This window comes from Ranitomeya imitator, chromosome 7, assembly GCF_032444005.1.
Source record: "Ranitomeya imitator isolate aRanImi1 chromosome 7, aRanImi1.pri, whole genome shotgun sequence".
In the NCBI taxonomy this organism is placed as follows: domain Eukaryota; kingdom Metazoa; phylum Chordata; class Amphibia; order Anura; family Dendrobatidae; genus Ranitomeya; species Ranitomeya imitator.
Window position 1 is genome coordinate 1,158,759 of NC_091288.1, and position 26,408 is coordinate 1,185,166.

General features: G+C 48.4%; 1 protein-coding gene across 3 annotated transcripts in view; it reads left to right on the plus strand.

The window, feature by feature from the left end:
- Nucleotides 1-26,408, plus strand: part of DPP10 (dipeptidyl peptidase like 10) — a 634,899-nt gene that overhangs the window by 410,791 nt on the left and 197,700 nt on the right. For all 3 annotated transcript variants that reach the window (XM_069732554.1, XM_069732555.1, XM_069732553.1), the window contains one exon: nt 1,876-1,997. In XM_069732554.1, coding sequence (XP_069588655.1) covers nt 1,876-1,997 — 122 coding nt within the window. The remainder of the gene's footprint in view (nt 1-1,875; nt 1,998-26,408) is intronic.

Genomic DNA, 26,408 nt, shown 5'->3' on the forward strand with positions numbered 1-26,408 from the left:
GTGTGGGGTGATGGGTATTACTGTAGAGGTGTCCTGTGTGAGGTGATGGGTATTACTGTAGAGGTGACCTGTGTGTGAGGTGATGGGTATTACTGTAGAGGTGACCTGTGTGTGAGGTGATGGGTATTACTGTAGAGGTGTCCTGTGTGTGAGGTGATGGGTATTACTGTAGAGGTGTCCTGTGTGTGAGGTGATGGGTATTACTGTAGAGGTGACCTGTGTGTGAGGTGATGGGTATTACTGTAGAGGTGACCTGTGTGTGAGGTGATGGGTATTACTGTAGAGGTGTCCTGTGTGTGAGGTGATGGGTATTACTGTAAAAGTGTCCTGTGTGTGAGGTGATGGGTATTACTGTAGAGGTGACCTGTGTGTGAGGTGATGGGTATTACTGTAGATGTGACCTGTGTGTGGGGTGATGGGTATTACTGTAGAGGTGTCCTGTGTGTGAGGTGATGGGTATTACTGTAGAGGTGTCCTGTGTGTGGGGTGATGGGTATTACTGTAGAGGTGTCCTGTGTGTGAGGTGATGGGTATTACTGTAGAGGTGTCCTGTGTGTGGGGTGATGGGTATTACTGTAGAGGTGTCCTGTGTGTGAGGTGATGGGTATTACTGTAGAGGTGACCTGTGTGAGGTGATGGGTATTACTGTAGAGGTGTCCTGTGTGTGAGGTGATGGGTATTACTGTAGAGGTGTCCTGTGTGTGGGGTGATGGGTATTACTGTAGAGGTGTCCTGTGTGTGGGGTGATGGGTATTACTGTAGAGGTGACCTGTGTGGGGTGATGGGTATTACTGTAGAGCTGTCCTGTGTGTGGGGTGATGGGTATTACTGTAGAGGTGTCCTGTGTGTGAGGTGATGGGTATTACTGTAGAGGTGTCCTGTGTGTGGGGTGATGGGTATTACTGTAGAGGTGTCCTGTGTGTGGGGTGATGGGTATTACTGTAGAGGTGACCTGTGTGTGAGGTGATGGGTATTACTGTAGAGGTGTCCTGTGTGTGAGGTGATGGGTATTACTGTAGAGGTGTCCTGTGTGTGAGGTGATGGGTATTACTGTAGAGGTGTCCTGTGTGTGAGGTGATGGGTATTACTGTAGAGGTGACCTGTGTGTGAGGTGATGGGTATTACTGTAGAGGTGACCTGTGTGTGGGGTGATGGGTATTACTGTAGAGGTGTCCTGTGTGTGAGGTGATGGGTATTACTGTAGAGGTGACCTGTGTGTGGGGTGATGGGTATTACTGTAGAGGTGACCTGTGTGTGAGGTGATGGGTATTACTGTAGGGGTGACCTGTGTGTGGGGTAATGGGTTTGACTGTAGGGGTGACCTGTGCGTGAGGGTGGTGGGTATATCTGTAGAAGTGACCTGTGTGTGGGGTAATGGGTTTGACTGTAGGGGTGACCTGTGCGTGAGGTGATGGGTATTACTGTAGAGGTGACCTGTGTGTGAGGTGATGGGTATTACTGTAGGGGTGACCTGTGCGTGAGGGTGGTGGGTATATCTGTAGAAGTGACCTGTGTGTGGGGTAATGGGTTTGACTGTAGAGGTGTCCTGTGTGTGAGGTGATGGGTATTACTGTAGAGGTGACCTGTGTGTGAGGTGATGGGTATTACTGTAGGGGTGACCTGTGCGTGAGGGTGGTGGGTATATCTGTAGAAGTGACCTGTGTGTGGGGTAATGGGTTTGACTGTAGGGGTGGTCTGTTTCTGGGGCGTTTGGTATCACTGTACATTATCAGACTGTGATTTAGGTTGAATGACACCCTACTTCCAGCTGTTACATTGTCAGCTCCCAATCTACTCCATGGATTTGGGGTCCCTTTTTTTGCTGTGGGGGTTCCAGGCTAACATAGGCCTTGCTCATTGTTGGTGTTGTTTCAGTGTGTTCACCTCCGGGTTATTGAGCCGTCAGTGCCTTTCGTGTGGCGTTGTCAGCGACCAGTGCACTTATGTCAGTGCGAAGTTCAGTCCGTTCAACTATTTCTTCGTGCTGCATTGTAAAGGTAAGACCCCAATTCTTCACAGAACAGCCTGCCCTGGGGAAGATACATTGTCCTTGTCACGATTCACACCGTGACAGTCAGCCCTACGTCACGGATTGGGGTGACTTTAGGTCAACAGACGGCTATCACATGTGCAGGGGGGCTTATCTTGGTTATCCCTCCACTGCTACAATGTGATATAAAAACACACACAAGGCTATTGACCTCTTGTATTACAGCAGGGGCTTATTCTAGGTATCCCACTTCTCTTCAATATACCACGAACTGCAGGGATTTATGTATATCCCGCTTTACAGTTCCACTTGAAACTTGCAGCTCTCTAACGCCCCCCTCACCCTCAGGTCAGACTAGGTGCTGCACCTAAGGTAATTAGTCGCCAGAAAGGCTGCCTGCTATGTACTGGCTATTGGGCACGCTGCAGCGAGGCGATTTAACTACTCCCGCTCAGGCAGGAACAATAATTATCAACGCCGCAGTCGCTGCAACGACACCCAAAGGCCCCGCGCACGATATGCTGCCACCAGCTCCGATTAAACGGGTCCGAAGCTAACCCAAAACAGTAGCGTAATTCCCTTCAGAAGACTTAGGGTACGTTTTAGAGTAGGAAGAACGAAAACTAGTAATTTATATATTTTACTCCGAAAGAAGGTAGTGTTTGTAAAAAGGCATATAAAGATGTTACAAAAGAGACAATTGAAATATGTACAAATTAATTATAAAATAAAGGGATTAAATGAGAAAAGGTAAAACTCACATGTTCTCAGTTCATTTCAGGCAAAACCATGCTGCAGGCAGATCCCAAATGTCCCAATGCATAGTACAGCTCCAGTCCTCAGGCAAAAAAACTCAGACTCCTAGGCTAGGTAAAGGGGAGTCACTTAAATAATCACAGCCTCGTGACATTAGTAACAGGGCTGGTTTCCTCAGACCCTCCTATCTTTTCAGTATTACTAAATTTCACACAAAGTTTTATAATGCTTGTATCTCCGCTCCAGAACATACCAGAATCCCAGCACACCCCTCATTCAGCTTATTTTAAAATTAGTTTTCTAAGGAGACCAAATTTGGGCTGGTTGGGACATGCAGTTCCAGAGAAATCCGTACTTTTTTACCTGGTGGAATTAGAGGCTAGTGCTTACAGTAGCGGATAAATCCGTCGATGGAGATTCACAATATATCCTTATTTTTCTAGCCCAAATCGGTGGCCCAATATCTTACTATAACAGAACAAAGAGCCGCATGTCTTATCAGACCAGTTTCAGCTGAAGGGAGAATTGTGCCACCACAAGCGCAATAGACCTTCCTGGGCTTGGGGGCAGGGCAGAGCATTGAGAAGAATAGTTTCACACACACATAGAAACAAAGAGAGACAGAGAGAGAAGGGGGGGTTAGCCCTCAGCATGGGTTAGCAAGAAGCAATAAAAGCTCTTCTACACCCATTGAAAAGAAAAGCTAAACCCTGAAGTAAGGGGGGTCAACGCCCACCCTATATGTGCTGGCAGAGAAACTAAACTTATTATATACCTTTTCCTCACAGTCCTCTACACCTAAAATGTATGCATTGAGTATACTTCAGAGTATGGAAGGTGCAAGGATGCATGGAGGACATGATGCTTTCCTGTGTTTGCTCCTTGTTTTGTACATTGCTCAGTATGTACATACCGTTTCTGCTGGACTATAGGATGCCTTCCATGTTCAGACTGCAGAGAATAGGAATATTTCCTTCTAATTAAAACTTTCCTTTAAGTGAAAAGAAGTATAATGGTCAATATAACTAATTTATGCCAAGCACCAAAATCGAGATCGGAAGGCACTAGGATTTAGTCCATATAAAATATCTTCTAGCACGTTGGATTTATTTCAGAACGCTAGCCGGCACAATTCAGCCATGGCAATTATCGGAGGTGCATCACATAAAGCTGTATACTATTGTAAATTCACTGAAGAACGAATGAAAGTGGCACTCACCCAGAAATTGCTGAAAATAGATGTCCAGGACCTGGACCCGTAGAAGCGCGCAAGCGCGAAACGGCCGTCGTCCTCCACCTCCCTCCCGCACCCTAACCACTACCAGCCGCTGCTCCATCGTATGTATGTCCACGTATTCCTCTGAATAAAGGACATCTATTTTCAGCAATTTCTGGGTGAGTGCCACTTTCATTCGTTCTTCAGTGAATTTACAATAACTAATTTATGGTCTCCAGATCAATTCCTGACAATAAACAGGACTCGTTGCCAAAGAAGACAGACCTCCGTTCCAGCCTGCATTGTTTCATACCTTTCCATTTGGAGACCATGTGGGCAACGCTATGAAGAGGCTTCAAGAGGGAATGTCTCAATGGTTCTCACCAATCTTCAAAACAGGTTCCTTTATTCAAACAATATCTTCACGGCACGGGGGTGTACAAACAAGGAGATGTGGCAGCTAAACGACGGCCGTTTCGCGCCCACCTAGCCCAGATAGCTATCTCTCTGGCTTAAACACCCGAGATCAGCGGGCCAGCGGTGTTAATTGTGGTGCGGTCAGCTGTTTCTTTTTCTTTCTCAATGGTTCTGCTCCCAGGATTATGGTGGTTGTGGCAGAAAGTGCAATGGCCAAACCCCTCTAGTCTTCAATCCAGGTCACTAACATCTTGGCATTAAATTGATTTGGTTATGGACCCTGTGGACAGCCATTTCTTCAACGTTGCCAGGCCTCGCACTAATGAGAGCAGCCTGAGTGGCCTAAGTCTCCGGACTTGTCTCCATCGAGTACATTGGTGACGTCATTGGTCAGCGGTTACACAGGAGTTTCCGTCAGCGTCTCTGGACTTGTCTCCATTGAGCACATCTGAGACAACATTAATTGCACAGGAGCTGCTGGCAGCGTATCTGGACTTCTCCTCATCGTGGATATCGAGGACATGATTGGTCAATGATTGCAAAGGAACTGCTGTCAGCAGGACTTATCTTCATCGAGCATGTGAGGAGCTGGCCACTTGCTAAAGACTAATGGATGAATGAACAGAGAGCTGAGTCCACGGCTCTAAGGGATGCAGACTTTCCCAGCATGGAGCACCAGTTGCATCAATATTATTGTTGTGTTTTATTAGAGATTTGCTTACTGTGTTTTATTAGCGATTTTCTCGCTCGCTAGTTCATCCTCAGGCATCAATGTTTCCATTCAGTGACAGTAAGCAGAGGACGACGTCCAGGCTGGATCTTATGTATACATAAGGCCAAACCCAAGATTAGTAATCAATGAACTCCATCATTCCATTGTTCTTAGAGCCGCTAGTCCCATTATGTGGATGGGGATTGTAGTCACAATAGAGTCCTCACTACAGGGGCCTCGCATGCAGTCCCAGGTGATGGGCTTATGGAATATTCTTCATTCTTCGAGCTAAAAGCAAATGTTAAAGTGGGAGAGAGAAGAAGACGCCACATGGTCAGTCAGGCAGTTATTGGAGTGACGTTGAGGGCAGAGGATCTAGGCGGAGGTCCTGAAGCCATGGATGGATGGCCCATGGAGTTTTGAAGGTTGGTTTCCAGCTGGGCTGGCTCCCCCTGCTATGGTTGAGGGATCCGTTGTCTGGATTTCACAAATGTTTTAAGGATTGTTTCCCCTGGATACATGGGTGTCGGTTCTGTTATTGGTTGTCTGGGAAATTAAGATACAATCTGGTTTCTTCACAACCATGTTTTTTGCGAACCAAAAGAACTGGCTTTTTATCTGTATATTGGCTTGTGAATTTAAGTGTTTATGTCTGGTGGGTCAAGAAGACAGACTTCCCAACTGATATCCTATCTAACATACTGTGTAAGGCGATGTGCACACCTGGGAAATGTGGTGCAGAATCTTCTGCACGAAATCTGCATCTCCTGGCAGAATCCGCAGGTGCGTTTTTTATGCGTTTTTTATGCGTTTTTTATGCGTTTTTTTTGTGCGGTTTTTTATGCATTTTTTGTGCAGATTTTACCACTGTGGATTTCTATAATGGAGGGGGTGCAGAAACGCTGCAGAACTGCACAAAAGAAGTGACATGCACTTCTTTGAAATCTGCAGCGTTTTCTGTACCATGTGCACAGCTTTTTTTTTTTTCACATTGATTTACATTGTACTGTACATCACAGTGAGGTTCTGCAGCGTTTCTGCTGCAGAAAAATCTGCTGCAGATCTGCACTAAATCTGCACTAAATCTGCATCATAGTGACTGTACATAGGGTGTGTTAAGCTTTGTTTACTGATGTGTGCTTATATGCTAATAGTGCTACTTAATCCCATCACTATTGTTTACCTTATCTTGATGTTGGACTGAAGGACCCTGGGTAATTCTAAAAATAGCTTACATGCCTTGGGTATAAAAAGACTCGAGATCACATCCCGGGAGACTGAAGTAACACAGAGCTACCAGTCGGACATTCTGCAAACCACCCAACAGACAAGAGAAAGGACTGCAGCCAATTCATCATGGCACCATCACGAGGGACACTGATCTATGATTCTATAGGACACAACCTAGGGGTTTTCGGCTCCGGTTGGAAGGACACAGATCCGATCCAGTGACCATCTCTGAACCATGGATATGTTTGGAAAAGGCAGGTTTGGGACCCGCTGGTCGCCTGGTTCCATGGAGATGGTCCGATAAGACAGGTGGTGACTCTCGTGTCAACTGGCTTTGGATCTTGTATGGACTCTATGGACAGTTCTTGGTCATCTCCCTATGCTTGTCGTTACCCCTTCTCTGTGCGTTCATCCACAGATGGAGTAGCGACCCTGGGAGCTCTGATATCGTGTCAACTGGCTTTGGAACTTGTATGGACGGTTCGTGGTCATCTCCCTATGCTTGTCGTTACCTCTTCTCTGTGCGTGCATCCACAGATGAAGTAGCGACCCTGGGAGCTCTGACATCATGTCATACTGGAAATACGTGGAGACGCAGTGATATTTTATATGCGCCCATGTAATCAAGCAATTCCAGCCATGTTGGGATTGTTCTGTTTGCTATTGTGTGCTGTGGTTCAATAAAGTATTGCCACACTGTTTTACCTTAACCCTGTGTTGTCTGTGTAGTGTATTGCCCACGGGGAGATAGAGCGGGCGTTCAGTGGTATGAGCCGTGGTCCATGCAGTCTTGCTAAAGACAACCGGGCCAGCGGACGAGAGCACCCACTGACCCCGTTTCTCCACATTGGTCATCTGGAGGAGCATGGACCGTGACTTCAGACTGTACTGGCGGGAGATACGAAATCTGTGAGCCTACCAAAAGTTTGGAGATAGTGAGTATTGCCTGGTACGTTGGCAGTGGGACTATCGGCTCCAGGGAGGTGATCTTGTTGACTAGAGGAAATGTATTTTGGCCATCTTCCTGGATTTGTTGTAAAACCATGGACATAAGGAATAAAAAATAGTTGCATCGTTAACCTGCCTAGGTGAGTATTACAACCCATAACATCAGATATTCACAGAGCACATTGGGGACGTCATTGGTCGGTGATTACACAGTAGCAGTCATCAGCATCTCCAGTCTCGTCTCCAATGAGCACATAGGGAATGTTATTGGTCGGTGATTACACAGGAGCTGTTGGTAGCTTCTCTGGAATTGTCTCTAATGAGTACATTGGAAACGTAATTGGTCGGTAATTACAAAGGAGCCGCTATCAGCATCTCCGGATTTGTCTCCAATAAGCCCATCTGGAACGTCATTGTTTGGTGATTACACAGAAGGCAGCTGTCTCCAGACTTTTCTCCATCAGGCACGTCATTGCTCGGTGATTCCGCAGGAGCTGTTGGCAGCAGATCCGGACTTGTCTCCATCGAGCACATCGGGGACGTAATTGGTCAGTGATCACACAGAAGCTTCCGGCAGTGCATCCTGATGATCTGTTAGTTCAGCGGCAGAACCATCCTCATACAACCATTAATAACCTCAGTGACAACAGCCGTGGCTGGAGGTGCTGGGATTTCTGCATGAGGCTCAGACTCTGGACTGGAGAATGCAGAGGGTGTGATAATGTGTCCATGTTTCCACCATGTGCAGATCAGTGACCTCTCCATGCAGTGAACCCCATCATACACCACTTCTCCTTCCTGTAAGTTGAGGCATTTATACAAGGAATCTTCACATATGATGTTCTCCTCTCATGGTTTATGCGGCTATACTAACAGTGTTGTAACTAGAGTCCAATGGGCCCCGATGCAAAATTTGGACCTGGCCCCGTCTGTCCATTCATGTTGGTCAGATGTCTGGGTCCTTATAGCATACTAAATTCTGTAAGGACATTCATGCTGCCCCCATCCCATTATGGAAACAGGAACACATGGGCTACTTGCACAGTGAACAAGTCTGTAGGAACATGTTCACACACCACCAAGAAACTTGAAGACACAAAAGAGCACAGTAAAACCAAAGACACTCAGTTTCAAAAAATCACAGTAATCCGCAAGTGCTAGTAAAATGATGTAAAAAACAGGGTATTTGGTTGATACTTTTTTTGCAAAAAATGTATACTAAGCTGCTCCACCAATCGTCAAGGTATACCCATATCAGAGCAGTAAAGTCCCATTATGTAGTAAAGTCCCCAATATTGTGCCCCTTCCAGGTCTCCCATCCTGGTCTTCTTCTTGATATACTGTAGATGGGCCCATCCCGGTATATATGTTCCCCATCCTGGTATATACTGTATGTCTCCATTCCTGTACCCCTTCTTTGTATATATGTTCCTCATTCTGGTATATATGTGCCCCATCTTGAGCCACTTCCTGGTACACAATGGGGAAAATAAGTATTTGATACTCTGCCGTTTTTGCAAGTTTTCCGCCTACAAAGAATGGAGAGATCTGTAATTTGTATCGTAGGTACACTTCACCTGTGAGACAGAATCTAAAAAAAAATAATAATAATTTGAAAATCACATTGTAGGATTTTTACATAATTTATTTTCATTTTATTACATTAAATAAGTATTTGATAAAATAGAAAAACAGAACTTAATATTTGATCCAGAAACCTTTGTTTGGAATTACAGAGGTCGGACTTTTCCTGTACTTCTTAACCATATTTGCACACCCTGCGGCAGGAATTGTGGCCCACTCCTCCATACAGATCGTCTCCTGATCTTTTGTGTTTTGGGGCTGTCACTGGGAAACATTGAGTTTCAGCTCCCTCCAAAGATTTCCTCTTGGGTTCAGGTCTGGAGACCTGCTAGGCCACTCCAGGACCCTGAAATGCTTCTTACAGAGCCACTCCTTAGTTGCCCCGGCTGTGCGTTTTGGGTTATTGTCAAGCTGGAAGACCCAGCCACAACCCATTTTCAATGCACTTACTGAGGGAAGGAGGTTGTTGGCCAAAATCTCACGATACATGACCCCCATCTATCCTCCCTTCAATACGGTGATGTCATCCTGTCCACTTTGCAGAAAAGCACCCACAAAGTATGAGGTTTTCCCCACCATGCTTCACGGTTGGGACAGTGTTCTTGGGGTTGTACTCATCCTTCTTCTTCCTCTAAACATGGCGAATGGAGTTGACACCAAAAAGTTCTATATTGTTCTCATCTGAACATATGACCTTCTCCCATGCCTCCTCTGGATCATCCAGATGGTCATTGGCGAAGGGCAAACAGTCCTGGATATGTGCTGGCATTGCGTGCCCTGCAGGATTTTAATCCGTGACGGCGTAGTGTGTTACTAACGGTAATGTTGAGACTGTGGTCCCAGCTCTCGTCAGGTCATTGGCCAGGTCCTCACGTGTAGTTCTGGCCAATTCCTGACCTTTCTCAGAATCATCCTTACCCCACGAGGCAAGACCTTGCAGAGAGCCACAGACTGATAAAGATTGACAGTCCATCTTCTAATAATTGTGCCAACAGTTGTTGCCTTCTCACCAAGCTGCTTGCCTATTGTCCTATAGCCCATCCCAGACTTGTGCAGCTCTACAATTTTATTCCTGGTTGTCACGATATGGTACGAAATATCATATAAGTTGAGTTTCTCTTGTTAGCCAGGCTGCGGGCTAAAAAGCCCCCCTTCCCTTTCACTCAGCCAAGAGCTGCCTTGTCAATGTACTGGGGGAAGAGAGGTTTTATTGCCGAAAGGAATTTACAACTAGAGCAAAAAAGGGGAGAAGCCAGCGCAGCACATATTAATTTCTAACTGTATTATCAAAATGAGACATTTAGCAAACAATTGATCAATTCTTTGAGCCACCCCGCCTCTTCACGGCAATCTCATATTGGGGCAGTCCTACACTACGTTTTTTATATTCGCTGTGCCATAAAGGCCTCCTAAATGAACTAAAAGCAAGACCACATTAAAAACATGCTGTACCTGGAGCATTACTGAGTCACCCCCATGGCGCCAGAGTAGGCAAGCGAGGATAAAGGTTGACCAGGTCCAGACAGACATTTCAGATCCAACCTCCACACTGCCCATCCAGAGCCACAGATGAAGAGTGAAACAGGCTGAGGCACAGGTGCATAATTAAACAAAGCCTGAGGCAGGGCCCCAATATGAGATTGCCGTGAAGAGGCGGGGTGGCTCAAAGAATTGATCAATTGTTTGCTAAATGTCTCATTTTGATAATACAGTTAGAAATTAATATGTGCATTTGCACTTCATGTATTGCGTCTTAACCTTAAGGTACCTTCACACATAACGATATTGTTAACGATATCGTTGCTATTTGTGACGTAGCAACGATATCGTTAATGAAATCGTTATGTGTGACAGCGACCAACGATCAGGCCCCTGCTGGGAGATCGTTGGTCGCTGAATAAAGTCCCGAACTTTATTTCGTCGCTGGACTCCCTGGAGACATCGCTGGATCGGCGTGTGTGACACCGATCCAGCGATGTCTTCACTGGTAACCAGGGTAAACATCGGGTAACTAAGCGCAGGGCCGCGCTTAGTAACCCGATGTTTACCCTGGTTACCATGCTAAAAGTAAAAAAAAACAAACACTACATACTTACCTACCGCTGCCTGTCCTCCAGCGCTGCGCTCTGCACTCCTCCTGTACTGGCTGTGAGCCGGAAAGCAGAGCGGTGACGTCACTGCTCTGCTTTCCGGCTCCCAGCCAGTACAGGAGGAGAGCAGAGAAGCAGAGCGCAGCGCTGGAGGACAGACGGCTGTAGGTAAGTATGTAGTGTTTTTTTTTTTTTTACTTTTAGCATGGTAACCAGGGTAAACATCGGGTTACTAAGCGCGGCCCTGCGCTTAGTTACCCGATGTTTACCCTGGTTACCGGCATCGTTGGTCGCTGGAGAGCGGTCTGTGTGACAGCTCTCCAGCGACCAAACAGCGACGCTGCAGCGATCCGGATCGTTGTCGGTATCGCTGCAGCGTCGCTAAATGTGAAGGGGCCTTTAGGCTGCGCTGGCTTCTCCCCTTTTTTGCTCTGAATTTACAACTAGGCTCAAATCTCCTCTAGCAGAGAACTGCAGAGAACTGTTTAGAATTTTCCAGAAATCCATGAGAGTCTTTGTTCTGTTATTGTAAGATATTAGGCAAACGATTTAAGCTAGAAATAGGAAAATACATATTCTTAATCTCCGAGCTTCTAACTCCATCTGGTAAAGAAGTAGGGATTTCTCTGTAAATATGCATCACCGATAGGACATATTTGATCTCATTAGAATGCCCACGTTAATCCGAGATGAATGCTGGGTTTGTTATGACTATGACATGTTTTGTAGTGAAGTTATAGAAAGTAGACAAATTTAAGGTTGAAGTACTCAGAATGTAGAGAGAGGAGGGTCTGGATAAGCCAGCCTTTCTGTGATGTCACTAGCTGCAGGTTTTAAGTTTATGGCAGGCTCCCAGCAGTCAGTTCTTGTCTTTTTCCTGGAGAGCCCTGAGCAAGGTAATGCACTGGGACGTATGGGAGCCCCACTAGCCTGGTTGCCTGCAATGAACTGAGAACATGTGAGTGTTATCTTTTCTCCTGTAATCCCTTTATGTTATAATTACCCATGTACATATTTGCAATTGTCTCATTTGTAACATCTTTGTAAAATATTTTGATAAAGCACTGCCTAAACTTTACGGAGTATAATATTTAATACTAGTTCTTTCTCCATGCTCTAAAATGTACCCTAAGTCTCCTGAAGGGAATTACGCTACTGTGTTGGGTTAGCTTCGGAACCGTTTAATCGGAGCTGGTGGCAGCAATACCATGCAGGCTTTTGGGTGATGTTGTAGCGACTGCGGTGTTAATAATTATGGTTCCTGCCTGAGTGGAAGTAGTTTATCGCGTTGCTGCAGCGTGCCCAATAGCCAGTACATAGCAGGCAGCCTGTCTGGCGACTAATTACCCAGGGTGCAGTACCTAATCTGACCTGAGAGTAAGGGGGGCGCCAGAGAGCTGCAAGTGTTAAGTGGAACTGTAAGCGGGATATACATAAATCCCTGCAGTTCGTGGTATATTGAAGAGCAGTGGGATACCTGTTATGTTTGCTAATGACAGGTGTTATGAAGGCAATCCAGAAACACAGTGTGCTTAGCGATCAGAGCGCACACAGTGATCTGACAAATACCCAAAAATACAAGAACGAGCTCTGAGACGTGGAAACTCTGTAGACTGCACACCTGATCCTATCCTAAACACAACTAAAAGCGGCTGTGGATTGCGCCTAACAACTACCTAGGCAACTCGGCACAGCCTAAGAAACTAGCTAGCCTGAAGATAGAAAAATAGGCCTGACTTGCCCCAGAGAAATTCCCCAAAGGAAAAGGCAGCCCCCCACATATAATGACTGTGAGTAAGATGAAAAGACAAAACGTAGGGATGAAATAGATTCAGCAAAGTGGGGCCCGATATTCTAGGACAGAGCGAGGACAGTAAAGCGAACTTTGCAGTCTACAAAAAACCCTAAAGCAAAACCACGCAAAGGGGAAAATAAAAACCCACCGTGCCGAACTAACGGCACGGCGGTACACCCTTTGCGTCTCAGAGCTTCCAGCAAAACAAAAGACAAGCTGGACAGAAAAAAAGCAACAAAAAAGCACTTAGCTATACAGAGCAGCAGGTCACAGGAACAATCAGGAGAAGCTCAGATCCAACACTGAAACATTGACAAGGAGCAAGGATAGCAGCATCAGGCGGAGTTAAGTAATGAAGCAGTTAACGAGCTCACCAGAACACCTGAGGGAGGAAGCTCAGAAGCTGCAGTACCACTTGTGACCACAGGAGTGAATTCAGCCACAGAATTCACAACAGATACCTAAAATAAGCCCCTGCTGTAAACTAAGAGGTCAATAGCCTTGTGTGTGTTTTTTCATCACATTGTGGAGTGGAGGGATAACTAAGATAAGCCCCCCTGCACATGTGATAGCCATCTGTTGGCCTAAAGTCACCACGACCCGTGACGTAGGGGTGACGGTCATGGTGTGAATCGCGACACTGGTGTGCTTAGACATCTCTTTGGTCTTGGCCATGGTGGAGAGGTTGGAGTGTGATTGATTATGTGGACAGGTGTCTTAATTAGGTAACGAGGTTAAATAAGTACAATTAACACAAGTAATGAGTGTGTAACACCCCAGGGTCCTGGTTGTTACGGTGGCATTGCTTTCCTCATGGGGAGAATGATGTCACGCGTGGAAGCAAGGTATCAGGTAACCACAAAGCACACAACATGTTCACACCCCAGGCCAAAAGGGGGATTTAGGGGAATATATATATATATATATATATATATATATATATATTTATTTATATATTATACTATACACATACACATTCTGGTTTTGGAGGGAGAGTCAGTGAGTAGTAAGAGAGAGAGAAGGCCAGACAGCAGACTGGAGTAGTCTAAGGCTGAGAGGAGAGTTGGGGACGGCCAGAGAGGAGCTTGTCACGGAACTTCAGCAGAGGCGGAGCTGGTACGAAAGGAGAATAGCTGAGCAGATGTGGGAATCTGCAGCTCCTGGCAGAAAGAGGAAAGAAGAGAATAGTGAGAAGGACTGAAGGGGCCGTGCTGCAGCTCCTGGACAGAGAAACTGAGAAGGAAAACAGCGTGTAGTGAGCGTGCAGGAGAGCGAAGCGCAGAGAGTGACACCAGGGGAGGACAGCAGCATTTGGGCTACCTCCCTGTAGTGCTCAGATTTTGGTAGCTGGAAGACCGAGGTTGTGAGGGACTCTATGGCTCACAGCAGAAACCGGCAGGACAGTTGAACTACATGAACCTGTCCGCCCTAATACCCAGGAGACACAGTGGCACATAGAGTCCGGGTCGTGATAGAGACCCTGTGAAAAGGCTCGAGTCACCTGTCATACGGGTTTGTGTCCAACCTTTATGGAGGACAGAGAGAACTGTGAAGACCTTGATAGAAGCCACAGGTAGAAAGGGACTACACCAAAGTGCTGGTAGGAAGGCTTTCATCTCCACCTGGTAAAGGAGACTCTGAACTCGATTCCAAGTCGTCCGGACCCTGCCTGCCCTGTGATCTGGTGCCCTGGACTGTGGATACCTGAAGTCTCCAGTAAACGAGGTAAAGAGACTGCAAACCTGTGTCCTCTGTTCTTTACTGCACTATTCACCATCTTCCATCTACACACCGGGAGCCCTGGGGATATACTTCACCTGTGGGAAGTTATAACATCCTAGCTGCCATATCATCACCCCAGAGGACCCCTTCAAGCAGCGTCGCTCCCTACTGACCGAATACCACAGGTGGCGTCACTAGCACAAACTTTATTCCAAATCTCTTTAAGGACATTCCCTTTTACATGAGCACCCAGGTCCATGGACCGGGTCGCCACCACCGTGACACATCCCCTTAAGTTCCGGACCCGGTACCAAGTACCCCACGGCCCTGGCGGTGCAGAGTAGGAGGGTGTCACGATTCATTTTTGGATTCATGGCAGCTCTGGTTCTGCTATAATTTAAACGTTGCCTTTTTCTTTTGGGCCAGCAAGGGTTAATGTCACTTTCCTTGCTGGCACCTGCTATGTCACTGGTCAGCTGATCTGGGTGGTGAAAAACTCCCACCATCCATTAAATCGTCACATGATGCGTCAGCTGACTGTTGGTAATAGAGTTTGTCTCTGAAGACAAGCCTAGGTACTGCAGCTGTCTGGTGCCAGCGGTTTATCTACTGCTTCTGTGGAGTTCGGTTTCCGGGTGCGGTACCCTCTGCTGTCCGGTGCTTTGCAGCAGAGGCTGGAGCTAATTATCATTTTCCCTTTCCATATCTGTCTCATGCTTGTCACTTCCCCTGTCTTGATACTTTCAGCAGTGGTGAGGCTAGTATCCTTGCCGGCCAGTGCGCTAGCCAGGGTATATTGAGGTGACAGCTAGGGATAAGGGACGTGACGACGGCGGTGGGAAGGACCCGCATAGGGCGGTAGGGGAGCTTAGGGATAGACACAGGTTGTGGTTAGGAGGTGCTTCATCCCTCGCTCCCTACTGTTAGGGCCTCTCTCCCTTTTTCCTTCCCGTTGTTTGTGTATGTTGTGCCATCTGCCAGACTTATCCATCTCGAGCGTGACCTTGAGCTTCTTAAAGAAACACTAACAGGACTGTGAGAGCCAGAATTCTTGCTGGTTGGTTGGTGATCAAATACTTATTTCATTCAATAAAATGCAAAGTAAATTTGCAAAAATCATACAGTGTTATTTTCTGGTTTTTATTTTTAGATTCTGTCAATAAAAGTTACCGCCCTCTTCATTCTTCGTAGGTGGAAAAACTTGCAAAATCAGCAGTGGATCAAATACTTATTTTCCTCACTGTATATGTCCCCCAACCTGAGACACTTTCTTGAATATACTGTATGTTTCCCGTTCTGCCTGTGCATAAGAAAACAACTGTCCTACTAACCTTCCTCCGGTCCCTCAATGTGCAGACTCCTCGTGCGATGCCAATGCCCGCCACGTCGACATCAGCTGCCGGCCTCAGATTGACCGGCAGTGTGTATTTCACTGCAGGGAGCCGGAGAGTCCCTGTGCTGCAGTCGCTTCAGCTGAATGTGTGTCCGAGGACGTACATCCTGCTGAAGTAGCTGCTGACATTGTTTATCCGAGTGGTGGTTTTATCGGGGGAGGACAATTTCTCCTAATCCTGAATGGCGTTATCGGGGAGAGGACTATTTATCCCGGGTGGCGTTATCAGAGGGAGGACTATTTATCCCGGATGGCGTTATCGGGGGGAGGACTATTTATCCTGGGTTGCGTTATCAGAGGGAGGACTATTTATCCCGGGTGGCGTTATTGGGGAGAGGACTATTTATCCCGGTTGACGTTATCAGAGGGAGGACTATTTATTCCGGGTGACTTCATCGGGGAGAGGACTATTTATCCCGGATGGCGTTATCAGAGGGAGGACTATTTATCCCGGGTGACGTTATCGGAGGGAGGACTATTTATCCTGGGTGGCGTTATCAGAGGGAGGACAATTTATCCTGGGTGGCGTTATCGGGGGGAGGACTATTTCTCCTGGGTGGCGTTATCAGAGGGAGGACTATTTATCCTGGGTGGCATTATCAGAGGGAGGACTATTTATCCTGGGTGGCGTTATCGGGGGGGAGGACTATTTATCCTGGGTGGCGTTATCAGAGGGAGGACTATTTATCCCGGGTGACGCTATCAGAGGGAGGACTATTTATCCTGGGTGGCGTTATCAGAGGGAGGACTATTTATCCCGGGTGGCGTTATCGGGGAGAGGACTATTTATCCCGGATGACGTTATCGGAGGGAGGACTATTTATCCCGGATGGCGTTATCAGAGGGAGGACTATTTATCCTGGGTGGCGTTATCAGAGGGAGGACTATTTATCCCGGATGGCGTTATCAGAGGGAGGACTATTTATCCTCTGTGGCGTTATCAGAGGGAGAACTATTTATCCTGGGTGGCGTTATCAGAGGGAGGACTATTTATCCTGGGTGGCGTTATCAGAGGGAGGACTATTTATCCCGGATGGCGTTATCGGGGGAAGGACTATTTTTCCTGGGTGGCGTTATCAGAGGGAGGACTATTTATCCCGGATGGCGTTATCGGGGGGAGGACTATTTATCCTGGGTGGCGTTATCGGGAGGAGGACTATTTATCCCGGGTGATGTTATCAGAGGGAGGACTATTTATCCCGGGTGACGCTATCAGAGGGAGGACTATTTATCCTGGGTGGCGTTATCAGAGGGAGGACTATTTATCCCGGGTGGCGTTATCGGGGAGAGGACTATTTATCCCGGATGGCGTTATCAGAGGGAGGACTATTTATTCCGGGTGACGTTATCGGGGAGAGGACTATTTATCCTGGGTGGCGTTATCAGAGGGAGGACTATTTATCCCGGGTGACATTATCAGAGGGAGGACTATTTATTCCGGGTGACGTTAGCGGGGAGAGGACTATTTATCCTGGGTGGCGTTATCAGAGGGAGGACTATTTATCCTGGGTGGCGTTATCAGAGGGAGGACTATTTATCCCGGATGGCGTTATCGGGGGGAGGACTATTTATCCTGGGTGGCGTTATCGGGAGGAGGACTATTTATCCCGGGTGACGTTATCAGAGGGAGGACTATTTATCCTGGGTGGCGTTATCAGAGGGAGGACTATTTATCCCGGATGGCGTTATCGGGGGGAGGACTATTTATCCTGGGTGGCGTTATCGGGGGGGAGGACTATTTATCCCAGGTGACGTTATCAGAGGGAGGACTATTTATCCCAGATGGCGTTATCGGGGGGAGGACTATTTATCCCGGGTGGCGATATCAGAGGGAGGACTATTTATCCTGGGTGGCGTTATCGGGGGGAGGACTATTTATCCTGGGTGGCGTTATCAGAGGGAGGACTATTTATCCTGGGTGGCGTTATCGGGGGGAGGACTATTTATCCTGGGTGGCGTTATCAGAGGGAGGACTATTTATCCCGGGTGACGTTATCAGAGGGAGGACTATTTATCCCGGATGGCGTTATCGGGGGGAGGACTATTTATCCTGGGTGGCGTTATCAGAGGGAGGACTATTTATTCCGGGTGACCTTATCAGAGGGAGGACTATTTATCCTGGGTGGCGTTATCGGGGGGAGGACTATTTATCCTGGGTGGCGTTATCAGAGGGAGGACTATTTATCCTGGGTGGCGTTATCAGAGGGAGGACTATTTATTCCGGGTGACCTTATCAGAGGGAGGACTATTTATCCTGGGTGGCGTTATCGGGGGGAGGACTATTTATCCTGGGTGGCGTTATCGGGGGGAGGACTATTTATCCTGGGTGGCGTTATCAGAGGGAGGACTATTTATCCCGGGTGACGTTATCAGAGGGAGGACTATTTATCCTGGGTGGCGTTATCGGGGAGAGGACTATTTATCCCGGATGACGTTATCGGAGGGAGGACTATTTATCCCGGATGGCGTTATCAGAGGGAGGACTATTTATCCTGGGTGGCGTTATCAGAGGGAGGACTATTTATCCCGGATGGCGTTATCAGAGGGAGGACTATTTATCCTCTGTGGCGTTATCAGAGGGAGGACTATTTATCCTGGGTGGCGTTATCAGAGGGAGGACTATTTATCCTGGGTGGCGTTATCGGGGGAAGGACTATTTATCCTGGGTGGCGTTATCAGAGGGAGGACTATTTATCCCGGATGGCGTTATCGGGGGGAGGACTATTTATCCTGGGTGGCGTTATCGGGAGGAGGACTATTTATCCCGGGTGACGTTATCAGAGGGAGGACTATTTATCCTGGGTGGCGTTATCAGAGGGAGGACTATTTATCCCGGATGGCGTTATCGGGGGGAGGACTATTTATCCCGGGTGACGTTATCAGAGGGAGGACTATTTATCCTGGGTGGCGTTATCGGGGGAAGGACTATTTATCCTGGGTGGCGTTATCAGAAGGAGGACTATTTATCCTGGGTGGCGTTATCGGGGGAAGGACTATTTATCCTGGGTGGCGTTATCGGGGGAAGGACTATTTATCCTGGGTGGCGTTATCAGAGGGAGGACTATTTATCCCGGGTGACGTTATCAGAGGGAGGACTATTTATCCCGGATGGCGTTATCGGGGGGAGGACTATTTATCCTGGGTGGCGTTATCAGAGGGAGGACTATTTATTCCGGGTGACGTTATCAGAGGGAGGACTATTTATCCTGGGTGGCGTTATCGGGGGGAGGACTATTTATCCTGGGTGGCGTTATCAGAGGGAGGACTATTTATCCCGGGTGACGTTATCAGAGGGAGGACTATTTATCCTGGGTGGCGTTATCAGAGGTAGGACTATTTATCCCGGATGGCGTTATCGGGGGGAGGACTATTTATCCTGGGTGGCGTTATCAGAGGGAGGACTATTTATTCCGGGTGACGTTATCAGAGGGAGGACTATTTATCCTGGGTGGCGTTATCGGGGGGAGGACTATTTATCCTGGGTGGCGTTATCAGAGGGAGGACTAGTTATCCCGGGTGACGTTATCAGAGGGAGGACTATTTATCCTGGGTGGCGTTATCGGGGGGAGGACTATTTATCCTGGGTGGCGTTATCAGAGGGAGGACTATTTATTCCGGGTGACGTTATCAGAGGGAGGACTATTTATCCTGGGTGGCGTTATCGGGGGGAAGACTATTTATCCTGGGTGGCGTTATCAGAGGGAGGACTATTTATCCTGGGTGGCGTTATCGGGAGGAGGACTATTTATCCCGCGTGACGTTATCAGAGGGAGGACTATTTATCCTGAGTGGCGTTATCAGAGGGAGGACTATTTATCCCGGATGGCGTTATCGGGGGGAGGACTATTTATCCTGGGTGGCGTTATCGGGGGGAGGACTATTTATCCCGGGTGACGTTATCAGAGGGAGGACTATTTATCCCAGATGGCGTTATCGGGGGGAGGACTATTTATCCCGGGTGGCGATATCAGAGGGAGGACTATTTATCCTGGGTGGCGTTATCGGGGGGAGGACTATTTATCCTGGGTGGCGTTATCAGAGGGAGGACTATTTATCCTGGGTGGCGTTATCGGGGGGAGGACTATTTATCCTGGGTGGCGTTATCAGAGGGAGGACTATTTATCCTGGGTGGCGTTATCGGGGGAAGGACTATTTATCCTGGGTGGCGTTATCGGGGGAAGGACTATTTATCCTGGGTGGCGTTATCAGAGGGAGGACTATTTATCCCGAGTGACGTTATCAGAGGGAGGACTATTTATCCCGGATGGCGTTATCAGAGGGAGGACTATTTATCCTGGGTGGCGTTATCGGGGGGAGGACTATTTATCCTGGGTGGCGTTATCAGAGGGAGGACTATTTATCCTGGGTGGCGTTATCGGGGGGAGGACTATTTATCCCGGGTGGCGTTATCAGAGGGAGGACTATTTATCCCGTGTGACGTTATCAGAGGGAGGACTATTTATCCCGGATGGCGTTATCGGGGGGAGGACTATTGATCCTGGGTGGCGTTATCAGAGGGAGGACTATTTATTCCGGGTGACCTTATCAGAGGGAGGACTATTTATCCTGGGTGGCGTTATCGGGGGGAGGACTATTTATCCTGGGTGGCGTTATCAGAGGGAGGACTATTTATCCTGGGTGGCGTTATCAGAGGGAGGACTATTTATCCTGGGTGGCGTTATCGGGGGGAGGACTATTTATCCTGGGTGGCGTTATCAGAGGGAGGACTATTTATCCCGGGTGACGTTATCAGAGGGAGGACTATTTATCCTGGGTGGCGTTATCGGGGAGAGGACTATTTATCCTGGATGACGTTATCGGAGGGAGGACTATTTATCCCGGATGGCGTTATCAGAGGGAGGACTATTTATCCTGGGTGGCGTTATCAGAGGGAGGACTATTTATCCCGGATGGCGTTATCAGAGGGAGGACTATTTATCCTCTGTGGCGTTATCAGAGGAAGGACTATTTATCCTGGGTGGCGTTATCAGAGGGAGGACTATTTATCCTGGGTGGCGTTATCGGGGGAAGGACTATTTATCCTGGGTGGCGTTATCAGAGGGAGGACTATTTATCCCGGATGGCATTATCGGGGGGAGGACTATTTATCCTGGGTGGCGTTATCGGGAGGAGGACTATTTATCCCGGGTGACGTTATCAGAGGGAGGACTATTTATCCCGGATGGCGTTATCGGGGGGAGGACTACTTATCCCGGGTGACGTTATCAGAGGGAGGACTATTTATCCTGGGTGGCGTTATCGGGGGAAGGACTATTTATCCTGGGTGGCGATATCAGAAGGAGGACTATTTATCCTGGGTGGCGTTATCGGGGGAAGGACTATTTATCCTGGGTGGCGTTATCGGGGGAAGGACTATTTATCCTGGGTGGCGTTATCAGAGGGAGGACTATTTATCCCGAGTGACGTTATCAGAGGGAGGACTATTTATCCCGGATGGCGTTATCGGGGGAGGACTATTTATCCTGGGTGGCATTATCAGAGGGAGGACTATTTATTCCGGGTGACGTTATCAGAGGGAGGACTATTTATCCTGGGTGGCGTTATCGGGGGGAGGACTATTTATCCTGGGTGGCGTTATCAGAGGGAGGACTATTTATCCCGGGTGACGTTATCAGAGGGAGGACTATTTATCCCGGATGGCGTTATCAGAGGTAGGACTATTTATCCTGGATGGCGTTATCGGGAGGAGGACTATTTATCCTGGGTGGCGTTATCAGAGGGAGGACTATTTATCCTGGGTGGCGTTATCAGAGGGAGGACTATTTATCCCGGATGGCGTTATCGGGGGGAGGACTATTTATCCTGGATGGCGTTATCAGAGGGAGGACTATTTATTCCGGGTGACGTTATCAGAGGGAGGACTATTTATCCTGGGTGGCGTTATCGGGGGGAGGACTATTTTTCCTGGGTGGCGTTATCAGAGGGAGGACTATTTATCCTGGGTGGCGTTATCAGAGGGAGGACTAGTTATCCCGGGTGACGTTATCAGAGGGAGGACTATTTATCCTGGGTGTCGTTATCGGGGGGAGGACTATTTATCCTGGGTGGCGTTATCAGAGGGAGGACTATTTATTCCGGGTGACGTTATCAAAGGGAGGACTATTTATCCTGGGTGGCGTTATCGGGGGGAGGACTATTTATCCTGGGTGGCGTTATCAGAGGGAGGACTATTTATCCTGGGTGGCGTTATCAGAGGGAGGACTATTTATCCTGGGTGGCGTTATCGGGAGGAGGACTATTTATCCCGGGTGACGTTATCAGAGGGAGGACTATTTATCCTGGGTGGCGTTATCAGAGGGAGGACTATTTATCCCGGATGGCGTTATCGGGGGGAGAACTATTTATCCTGGGTGGCGTTATCGGGGGGAGGACTATTTATCCCGGGTGACGTTATCAGAGGGAGGACTATTTATCCCAGATGGCGTTATCGGGGGGAGGACTATTTATCCCGGGTGGCGATATCAGAGGGAGGACTATTTATCCTGGGTGGCGTTATCGGGGGGAGGACTATTTATCCTGGGTGGCGTTATCAGAGGGAGGACTATTTATCCTGGGTGTCGTTATCGGGGGGAGGACTATTTATCCTGGGTGGCGTTATCGGGGGGAGGACTATTTATCCCGGGTGGCGATATCAGAGGGAGGACTATTTATCCCGGATGGCGTTATCGGGGGGAGGACTATTTATCCTGGGTGGCGTTATCAGAGGGAGGACTATTTATCCTGGGTGGCGTTATCAGAGGGAGGACTATTTATCCTGGGTGGCGTTATCGGGGGGAGGACTATTTATCCTGGGTGGCGTTATCAGAGGGAGGACTATTTATCCTGGGTGGCGTTATCAGAGGGAGGACTATTTATCCTGGGTGGCGTTATCGGGGGGAGGACTATTTATCCTGGTTGGCGTTATCAGAGGGAGGACTATTTATCCCGGGTGACGTTATCAGAGGGAGGACTATTTATCCCGGGTGGCGTTATCGGGGAGAGGGCTATTTATCCCGGATGACGTTATCGGAGGGAGGACTATTTATCCCGGATGGCGTTATCAGAGGGAGGACTATTTATCCCGGATGGCGTTATCAGAGGGAGGACTATTTATACTGGGTGGCGTTATCGGGGAGAGGACTATTTATCCCGGGTGGCGTTATCAGAGGGAGGACTATTTATCCTGGATGGCGTTATCAGAGGGAGGACTATTTATCCTCTGTGGCGTTATCAGAGGGAGGACTATTTATCCTGGGTGGCGTTATCAGAGGGAGGACTATTTATCCTGGGTGGCGTTATCGGGGGAAGGACTATTTATCCTGGGTGGCGTTATCAGAGGGAGGACTATTTATCCCGGATGGCGTTATCGGGAGGAGGACTATTTATCCCGGGTGACGTTATCAGAGGGAGGACTATTTATCCTGGGTGGCGTTATCAGAGGGAGGACTATTTATCCTGGATGGCGTTATCGGAGGGAGGACTATTTATCCCGGGTGGCGTTATCAGAGGGAGGACTATTTATCCTGGGTGACGTTATCAGAGGGAGGACTATTTATCCTGGATGGCGTTATCGGAGGGAGGACTATTTATCCCGGGTGGCGTTATCAGAGGGAGGACTATTTATCCCGGATGGCGTTATCGGGGGGAGGACTATTTATCCCGGGTGACGTTATCAGAGGGAGGACTATTTATCCTGGGTGGCGTTATCGGGGGAAGGACTATTTTTCCTGGGTGGCGTTATCAGAAGGAGGACTATTTATCCTGGGTGGCGTTATCGGGGGAAGGACTATTTATCCTGGGTGGCGTTATCGGGGGAAGGACTATTTATCCTGGGTGGCGTTATCAGAGGGAGGACTATTTATCCCGGGTGACGTTATCAGAGGGAGGACTATTTATCCCGGATGGCGTTATCGGGGGGAGGACTATTTATCCTGGGTGGCGTTATCAGAGGGAGGACTATTTATTCCGGGTGACGTTATCAGAGGGAGGACTATTTATCCTGGGTGGCGTTATCGGGGGGAGGACTATTTATCCTGGGTGGCGTTATCAGAGGGAGGACTATTTATCCTGGGTGGCGTTATCAGAGGGAGGACTAGTTATCCCGGGTGACGTTATCAGAGGGAGGACTATTTATCCTGGGTGGCGTTATCGGGGGGCGGACTATTTATCCCGGGTGACGTTATCGGAGGGAGGACTATTTATCCCGGGTGACGTTATCGGAGGGAGGACTATTTATCCCGGGTGACGTTATCGGGGGGAGGACTATTTATCCCGGGTGGCGTTATCAGAGGGAGGACTATTTATCCCGGGTGACGTTATCGGAGGGAGGACTATTTATCCCGGGTGACGTTATCGGGGGGAGGACTATTTATCCCGGGTGGCGTTATCAGAGGGAGGACTATTTATCCCGGGTGACGTTATCAGAGGGAGGACTATTTATCCCGGATGGCGTTATCGGGGGGAGGACTATTTATCCTGGGTGGCGTTATCGGGGGGAGGACTATTTATCCTGGGTGGCGTTATCAGAGGGAGGACTATTTATCCTGGGTGGCGTTATCAGAGGGAGGACTATTTATCCTGGGTGGCGTTATCGGGGGGAGGACTATTTATCCTGGGTGGCATTATCAGAGGGAGGACTATTTATCCTGGGTGGCGTTATCAGAGGGAGGACTATTTATCCTGGGTGGCGTTATCAGAGGGAGGACTATTTATCCTGGGTGGCGTTATCGGGGGGAGGACTATTTATTCCGGGTGACGTTATCAGAGGGAGGACTATTTATTCCGGGTGACGTTATCAGAGGGAGGACTATTTATCCTGGGTGGCGTTATCAGAGGGAGGACTATTTATCCCGGATGGCGTTATCAGAGGTAGGACTATTTATCCTGGATGGCGTTATCAGAGGTAGGACTATTTATCCTGGATGGCGTTATCGGGAGGAGGACTATTTATCCTCTGTGGCGTTATCAGAGGGAGGACTATTTATCCTGGGTGGCGTTATCAGAGGGAGGACTATTTATCCTGGGTGGCGTTATCGGGGGAAGGACTATTTATCCTGGGTGGCGTTATCAGAGGGAGGACTATTTATCCCGGATGGCGTTATCGGGGGGAGGACTATTTATCCTGGGTGGCGTTATCGGGAGGAGGACTATTTATCCCGGGTGACGTTATCAGAGGGAGGACTATTTATCCCGGATGGCGTTATCGGGGGGAGGACTACTTATCCCGGGTGACGTTATCAGAGGGAGGACTATTTATCCTGGGTGGTGTTATCGGGGGAAGGACTATTTATCCTGGGTGGCGTTATCAGAAGGAGGACTATTTATCCTGGGTGGCGTTATCGGGGGAAGGACTATTTATCCTGGGTGGCGTTATCGGGGGAAGGACTATTTATCCTGGGTGGCGTTATCAGAGGGAGGACTATTTATCCCGAGTGACGTTATCAGAGGGAGGACTATTTATCCCGGATGGCGTTATCGGGGGGAGGACTATTTATCCTGGGTGGCGTTATCAGAGGGAGGACTATTTATTCCGGGTGACGTTATCAGAGGGAGGACTATTTATCCTGGGTGGCGTTATCGGGGGGAGGACTATTTATCCTGGGTGGCGTTATCAGAGGGAGGACTATTTATCCCGGGTGACTTTATCAGAGGGAGGACTATTTATCCCGGATGGCGTTATCAGAGGTAGGACTATTTATCCTGGATGGCGTTATCGGGAGGAGGACTATTTATCCCGGATGGCGTTATCGGGGGGAGGACTATTTATCCTGGATGGCGTTATCAGAGGGAGGACTATTTATTCCGGGTGACGTTATCAGAGGGAGGACTATTTATCCTGGGTGGCGTTATCGGGGGGAGGACTATTTATCCTGGGTGGCGTTATCAGAGGGAGGACTATTTATCCTGGGTGGCGTTATCAGAGGGAGGACTAGTTATCCCGGGTGACGTTATCAGAGGGAGGACTATTTATCCTGGGTGTCGTTATCGGGGGGAGGACTATTTATCCTGGGTGGCGTTATCAGAGGGAGGACTATTTATTCCGGGTGACGTTATCAAAGGGAGGACTATTTATCCTGGGTGGCGTTATCGGGGGGAGGACTATTTATCCTGGGTGGCGTTATCAGAGGGAGGACTATTTATCCTGGGTGGCGTTATCAGAGGGAGGACTATTTATCCTGGGTGGCGTTATCGGGAGGAGGACTATTTATCCCGGGTGACGTTATCAGAGGGAGGACTATTTATCCTGGGTGGCGTTATCAGAGGGAGGACTATTTATCCCGGATGGCGTTATCGGGGGGAGAACTATTTATCCTGGGTGGCGTTATCGGGGGGAGGACTATTTATCCCGGGTGACGTTATCAGAGGGAGGACTATTTATCCCAGATGGCGTTATCGGGGGGAGGACTATTTATCCTGGGTGGCGATATCAGAGGGAGGACTATTTATCCTGGGTGGCGTTATCGGGGGGAGGACTATTTATCCTGGGTGGCGTTATCAGAGGGAGGACTATTTATCCTGGGTGTCGTTATCGGGGGGAGGACTATTTATCCTGGGT